This window comes from Vanessa atalanta, chromosome 24 (assembly GCF_905147765.1).
Source record: "Vanessa atalanta chromosome 24, ilVanAtal1.2, whole genome shotgun sequence".
Taxonomy (NCBI): Eukaryota; Metazoa; Arthropoda; class Insecta; order Lepidoptera; family Nymphalidae; genus Vanessa; species Vanessa atalanta.
Window position 1 is genome coordinate 5,600,913 of NC_061894.1, and position 8,433 is coordinate 5,609,345.

General features: G+C 28.2%; 1 protein-coding gene across 1 annotated transcript in view; it reads left to right on the top strand.

Annotated features, from left to right (window-relative positions):
- LOC125073587 (RNA-binding protein fusilli) overlaps positions 1 to 4,151 on the top strand; it is a 95,738-nt gene extending 91,587 nt beyond the window's left edge. The window contains exons 15-16 of the mRNA XM_047684466.1: positions 141 to 268; positions 935 to 4,151. Of these exons, the coding sequence (XP_047540422.1) occupies positions 141 to 268; positions 935 to 1,027 (221 nt within the window). The 3' untranslated portion in view covers positions 1,028 to 4,151. The remainder of the gene's footprint in view (positions 1 to 140; positions 269 to 934) is intronic.
- Positions 4,152 to 8,433: the final 4,282 nt, after the last annotated feature.

The window sequence follows — 8,433 nt, forward strand, 5'->3', positions numbered from 1 at the left end:
CTTCAATCGGCCTAAAGACAAATGAATCATTGATAAATAATTTTATTAATTACAATGTAACAAAGTTCAATTCGATTTTTAAATATAATTACTAAGATTTAACGGTGGTAAGTCTTATAATAATGAAACATGTTGCGTAGGTCCGGTGACGTACTATTACCCAGCGATGGGACCGACGTTACCGCCGCCACTCGTCTACTGGGGCTACCCCACGCCGCCAGTGTCGCCGGCGCATTACTACCATCCGCCGCATCATCCCCAAACTATGGTAAACTTAATAACTACGCTAATAATCTTTTCTCAAACCTTTGTCCAGCTGAGGGACATTAAATGACTGATATAAAAATATAAGGATAAGCTGGAAACAGTATTAATGTAAATTTATATTATCATTTCCAAAGATAATACTTGAAAGAATAAATTATAACTAAAATGTTGTGCTTTAATTACTGTAATCGATTACTTTGAGTGTAATTTGGATAGCAATGAGGTATTTTGGATTATAAAAATATCTCTTAACCACAGATAGTACTGATTATTGTTTATTCCAATATCAGGAGTTAAGATACATAAACAATGTTGACCTTGAATTGACGTGACGTCATTAGTTAAGATTTAAATAATCTATGGTGCCCATTATGAAAGCGGTTTTATGAAAATTAGGCGTTTGCAATGTTAGTGAAGTTGATTTTGGAACTTTTGGAAGTTAAATTTGGGTATATATAGTTAAGTTGTATTATAAATAAAATTTAATTGTGAATCATTTGTAATGCACAATATAGCAGAGTTAGTAAGTTACATGGAATAAATAAAATCTAAGACTTTCTTTATCTTTACTTCTGCCATTGGAATAAACGTGTAGTCTTTATATATTGTTACTTACTAAGCGCTTATTGTATAACATAACAATTAATATATCCATTTTATTTTTCAGATACCAGAAGTAGTGTCAGTAGGTGGGGGATCACCGCTCCCCATCCCACCCCCAGCCGCTTGCCCCGAATGGCCTATTTTCATGGTCAATTAGGTGATATTTTAAGATCGTCGAATTTATATAATTCTTCGTTATCTTTCAAAATTAAGTCATATAAAAAATGATATGACGATATCGCTCAAATTTAGATCATAGACGCTTAGTTATATCCCAATAGATATAATATAATATATTTCTAAAATTGTAGAAGCGATAAGCTCTATGCAATACCGTAGTTTTCCTTACAAACCAAAGTGTTACAAATCGCTTATGTAATGAAACGTCACATAGATAACGCAAATATATTTAAATTTTTAATCTGCGTACAAAGAATATTTAACGAATCCACGTTATACATAAATTAAGAAATTTATTTAAACATTTTTAACTAAATATTACACATAGTCTATATATTATTTATCAGAAAAATATCTTCGTAAATATATATTTTTTTCTATTATAACTTTTGTCTATTATCGTCTGTGGTCGTTGTTTTTTTTTTTATTCTTTTTACGAAATTCGTCTTCTTGTGCACATCTACGGCACACCTTTCGAATGGTATAACTTTCATTCCTGTTCATTAACAATAATTTAAAAAAAAATTCAAGTTCAATTTTTCGTAAATATTAAAAAAATATATGTTAGTCAAAAATAAATCGCAGCTTGCCAACGAATTCATGAATAATTGATATTATTTCAGTCAATGAACGGCTCAAGTAACGTGATATTATGATATATTTCTCATGTTTTAGGTAAAACTATCAATGTTACTCGTACCCGATGAGTATTTCGTTTTAAGATATGAAGTTTTAACGTTACATAATAATTGTATCGCCGCGTGTTTATAATGTTCATTTTAAATATTTTATTTATTGTTGATCATTTGGAAAGTAAGGGAGGATTTTATTAAATGAAATAAAATAATATATTCTTAGTTTAAACTATAATATGTAATAGGTACACCTATTATGCAAATAATTTTCTATTTATAAACATCATTTGACGTATGGCGCCAATTAAATTAAAACATTTAAAAAAAAAAAAACAATTGTTAAATTATTGTATTTTTTTTTAGTTTATTAGTCATCATTTATAACGTTTCTCGAAAAACAGTGATATTAAGGTGCTGATTCACGTTTTAGCAAAGAACCAAATATCTACTTGTAATCATTTATAAATTTAGTGTAAGACAACGCTCAATTAGTTTAGAAAATAGAAATAAAATTAAGACAAACAGAACTATATATAATGCCATAAGGTTAAGTTGACGAAATCTGACTGTTTACACTTTATTTTTTTTAATTCGAAGTTTAAAATCTTTTTGTGGTTCTAGATAAAGCAATAATAATAATAATTCGTCAAAATAAGTAAACGCGTAAAACAAATATATACAAATGATTTAACAGTCATAATATTTAAATTTTAATTTTCTTCGTCATTCTACATCGACGTTTCATGTTTAATTTACTAGGTTTTTTTTAAAGCAAATTAAGTAAAAATTCGTAAAAAACGGTTATAACAATGTTAATCAAAATTATAAAATTCTATGATATCGAGTCACCCCAAACAAATCTATTGATTTACTAATGAAATCAAAACAAATCACTTATAATAAAATACAGATCGTTTTAAATGATTGCAAACAGTCACAAAATCATTAATCTCATTAATTTAAACAAAATAGTGTAATTTAGTGAAATACTTGATGCCCTACAGCTATAACAGGATAAATGTTAGTGTTAAATTTAGTTTTTTCTATTTAGTTCAAGAATCAGCATAATACTAATGTTAGTTGAATAAGGTATAAAACAACAAAATCAAATGTCTTCCGATTGTTTTATAAATAATGTATCTTTAATTCGTCACTTGTGATAAGATGAATTAGTATAATACTATTAATATTATAATAAATTAATTTAGAATATAGTTAATATAGAAATAGTAAAAAAAATCAATTGGATATCTTTTTTAATTTGATATTGAAAAAAAAAACTATTTTTATGTCTCGCTATTGCACGGAATTCTAAAAACAGAAAAAAAAACTAATACGTCATTTCGGCTAAATAATAAAAAAAAATGAATTCGTTTCCGTTTTAACAAAGATTTTTATTTAAAAATAGTATTTAGTTGTTAAAACATTAGGCAATAAATTTAGTGCCTTGGAACCCTCGAATCGAACTGGTAGCTCTGGAGTCATATTTAGACGGTAAATTTATGCATCAAAAATCTACGGGCTACATCCTTGCCATAAACAAGGCCTCTCCAATGCCACTTTGATTCGAGTACTAAGCATGATGGTCAGTTTTAGAATAATTACTAATTCTCGTAATGAACTAGGTTTTTCCTAAGTACATAAATAACATCACGTCATTATTATCTAAATAATAAGTTTTAGGAAAATATAAAGAAACCTAGTGATTTTATCCATGACTTCGAAGCAATCATGACTATATTAATTTAAGTATTCTGTTATTAAAAAAAAAAAAAAAACATTTTAAATAATAATTATCGTTAAATCTTTGTTAATCATATTCAAAAATTTAAAAAAAAAGTTTTGTTTTAACTCTAGGAGTATTTAAATATTCTATATGTAATAATCAGGAATCGAATCTGATTGTTAATATTTAATATATTTACCTAATAAAATTATATCATTTAAATATAAAAGTATGTATTTTTTTTTTATTTTTTTATTATAAAAATATATTTATACTGTTATCTGTACCGAAATCACAGGAAAAAAATGTCCAGTGAGTTCTTTGTTAAGTGATTTTATTAGCGAAATATATAGAATTGTTACCTATGATGTATATGTATTCATTTATAAAAAAAACATTGTTGAATGACAAATATATATATTTTAGTGTGTATGTCATACCACACTCAAATAAAAAAAATCAATGAAAATCACTATGAAATGATTAAAAAATTTTTTTTTTTGGTTTTTTTGTTGTGCTGTGCACATAATTATTATGCCAATGTCACTTTAGGAATTCTTAATATTTAGCCGCGTTATTTGATTGATATAAATTGAGTGTGGTAGAGACTTTGACTTATTGTTAGATTAGTCAAAATAGATGTGCAATGTTTAGAATTAGATTTGATCTTTAATACCAAAACAGTTTTGGTTTATTATCATACAAAGTAGTGAATTGTTTTAATAAATAAATTAATTATATGTGTCTTTTTATTTAACACGAATCTTTACCTCTTTTTTTTATATTTTAATGGAAATTAAAAGAATTGTATTTGATTCAATACATGCAGATAGAGTTAATAACTAAAATTTAAGAAAAAAAGACTTCGAAAAATCCTGAACGTTACAGATTTGCGTGATTGGTTTCCTTCTGCTTCTTTAAACTAAATCAAATTTGATAAGACGGGATGTTTACTATAAATAATACTGTTATAATAATTGAACACCTTAGTGAGATACGGTCATATATCAATCTCTTTGTAGCGTTTGGTATACATCTGTATGCAAAAAAATAAAATTTTGAAGGTTATTTGGCAATTTCTTGTACTGTCAGTGCTGGATTGGTGCAATTTTGGTATGCTCCAATACCGAAACGATATCGACACATTTTCAGCGACGCAGTATGCTGTCCCACTTAGCAGTTCAAATATTGTAGTATCAATCATTCTACTTAACTTGAATCGAATCTAATAATTAACAGTTAAACGTGAAAACGCTTAACGAAACACTTGAATTAAATTATTACTTATTTAAATTTAATTTCTCTGGTAGCACAAAAATGCGATTTTATTCATATTAACGCACAGAGCATTCCTGAACACTACTTATATTGTCTTCCTTTCATTGTAAAAATATACGTGCTATTCATATATCTGAGACATGACCAAGGCCTTGTTTCCCTTCAAGCTTCTCGCTCTAGTTTCTATCTAATTCGTAATTTGATTTATATATTATGTTTATCATAATTATGCTATATATGCACCTACCTTTTTCTTACCGCCACCTTAAGGTTGTCTGGAAGAGATCTCTGTAATAAGGTCTGCAATAAAGCCGCCTCTTGTGTATCTTACTTGAATGTGATTTATTGACGTGTTTATTGGTGTACAATAAAGAGTATTTAGATTGATTTTATTCATGCATAACTATATTAACCTAACCTAACATATCAAGAAAAGGACTTACTGCATTATAAATGCTTTAATACGAAATATCATAAATATAAGAAGGGCTCAAGAACTTGTTTTAAAATACATTTTTAAACATCTTTATTTATAACGGTTTAAAGAGGCGTTTCAAAAATTCGGTTACAGAACTGTCTCAAACATTTTACAATAAAAATAAGGTTGTCATTGGATAGTCAACGTCAAGGTGTAGTGTACTTGTGCCAACGAATAAAATAAAACACAAAATCGAATAGTTTAACTTTTATTTGTTAAGTCACCACACTTAGTTATGACACATACGGGATGGAAATCTTATTTTACAATTATAACTAGCAATCCATAAAAAATATTGGAAAGAGCAGGCATCGAACATGAATCAAGACACGTTACACCGACAGATATTTTACAGCGTTCAATGATTAATAAAATATAAAACCTAAAGGTAATAACCCGCCATGAACACACGGCATAGTACACACATAAGTCACAGTGCGTCAAGTATTTTAATTAAAATAAATAATATTCGCAGACGTTTATTAAATTAAAAAAAAAAAAACAACCAATATTTTTAAACATATATTCGTTAAAACACTACGTGACGTATATTTGAATTGTCGATTTGTACAAAACAATTTATCCTAATGATTAATGTTAGAGGTACATAATTAAGTAACAATATAGTTTAAGTAAGCGCGTATTTAAAGGTATTTTATACGTATAACTCGTTCCAACGGCAGGAGCAATGACAAAAAACAACTTTGACCTTGAAAACCACAGATAATTTATTTAATGTCAATTGTCACATGGAATAAATTATCTGTGGACATTCATTATGGATTCGTAAAAATGGACATTTTTTATTAAAGTATATTTAAATTATTAGGTAGAAATGCTATATAAATAAATACACATTCATAAAGAACTGTTTGTAGTGCTAATAGCTTAGCTTAGTAAATCACACGGAATATGTAAATTTAAGGTTTGTTTATCTTTACTCCTTTTCATTGGAATATTGTGTGTATGTAATGTTACGGTGTAACGCGTTACCGAGTGAGTGTAAACACTTAAAACATACGAGAATTATAAATTTGATAATCGTTTTAAAATAAAGACACAGTACGAACCCATGAGATACTCAGACTCGTATCAACTACCACGATTCTTCGCCAAGAAACTGTGTTCAAAATCTTGACAGTAATATTATTTGTTATTGAACAAATCAAAATGGCGCTGGTTCGAATCCGAGTTAAATCAAAATTCACGTTTGTCAAATTTACAACCCGAAAGTGTTATTTACAACATGAATACTTAAAGTAACGCTGAGTTGTCGAGACTGGCAGGATACATTGTTCGAAAAATTAAAGCAAAATTCGGATTATCCCCTACGGCTAGTTGAACTTACGATAAAAAAAAGCAATAAAAAATCTTGTAAACCCACACTAATTCCATCACAACCTCCTAATCTGATCACAGCTTTACTTACCACAATTTTTACATCTATCGTTGGTTCTGTACGGAGCGAATACATTTTAAATAAATATATCATATTGAATTTGAATGGATATTTTCGTTGGTCAATGGAATTAATATTATTCGATTTATCGAGACACATGATAGTCGAAGTTATGACGAATTAATGGTTTTCGTCTTGTGTTCAGGTAAATTATTCAAAATAATTAACATTTCATCATCATTCATCATGTAATTTTATCATTTTTTTGGCAAAACGAGTAGAAATTAAAAATGCCATTGTCAATTTTACAACACTGTAAACTAACTATTAAAGCATAAATATTATTATACCAATAATAGCATATACCTATAGTTTACAAACCAATTCCTAGATCATAATTACGATTCACAAATTAAATTCAAAATCAGTTTTTTCCTTCCATCCGTACCGTAGAGTACGGTTCACAAAAAAAAAAAATCCTCCGTACAGAACCAATCACTTATAAACAGCCGATATCAGTAGAGAAATAACTATACAAGAATTATATTACTACGTTTCTCGAAATAGAACTTTTGATCTCATGATATCGCTTTCGTGCGTAATAAAAAAATATATAGATACAGATAAAAAAAACAGCTACAAAGTAAAATCGCCGAGTTTTATCTCTATTCAATATTTACACACGACTATAAAAAACAATGGCTACACTTCAAATTGCAAAAGCTTACCTTTGAATGCAATTGATTTTAATATGCGCCCACTGTACTTATAATATTAAAAAACAGTTATTATGGCTCATTTCGTATACCGATATTTATATTTATATAATACACTATGGTCTATTCTGTGGTAAATATCAGACGAAAATCAATATGTTTTCGAGATTAACCGTTTTATTATCTGAAAAGATGAATAATCTTTGAACGCTCATTGGTCGTTTTTTGCGACTGCAATTGACCAATAGCCAATGAGATTACTCAAGTCACATAATCTGTGTTTAATCGACGTTTTAGAAACTGAGCGTGAGACGAACTTAAGCACACGATTATTCCTCTGTGCATTTTATTTTACCAAATATTCGCGTTGATAAAAAATATTTGCAGTGTGTGGCAGCACCCGACGGTAAGTGGTAACCATTGGATAATTACAAATCACTGTTTCGGGTATGTTGTTCTCAAATTTATGAAGTATGTTATTACGTTGATTTTCGTGAATTCAATGGGTCAGTCGCCCTTAAGACAATTTAGTTTGATAGTTTAATATTTCTAATGCACCCAACTATTCGTTTTAAATACACGTCGTAAAACTAATTTCTCACATGTTCAGCTCAATCTCGAAATGCCTTATACGCATAAAATAGAATTCAATCCACTGATATTATAATTACCATCATACGAAAATATCGTAATTTAAAAAGATATTGTGCATTTAAGGGGCGTTCGAGTATTAATTAGAAATGATAATAAAATAATAATGATTATTTTTAAGTAGGAAATAATTTCATACCGATTAAATGAGGAGACGTTTGTTTTTGTAATGCCTGATTTGTATAACGACTAAACCAATATACAGTAAACTTATACCAGAAGATGCATTGCGTTTAGAGGGAAGGTTCGCAATGTCACAGTTGCATTTATCTCTCAATTCAACACAATTAAAGCGTGATGTCCTTGTGTATAAGAGTTACCCCGACTATTTATAATGTAAAATTTGGATGTATTCATAGATTTTCATATTTACTCATAAACAAACATATAAATGATAATATAAGTGATTAATTAACTACTTAACACAAAAACGCCCCTTGTTTAAGTTGATGCAGTTACATACATAGTATTCAATCGTTTAAAATTAAAAAAATAATTTT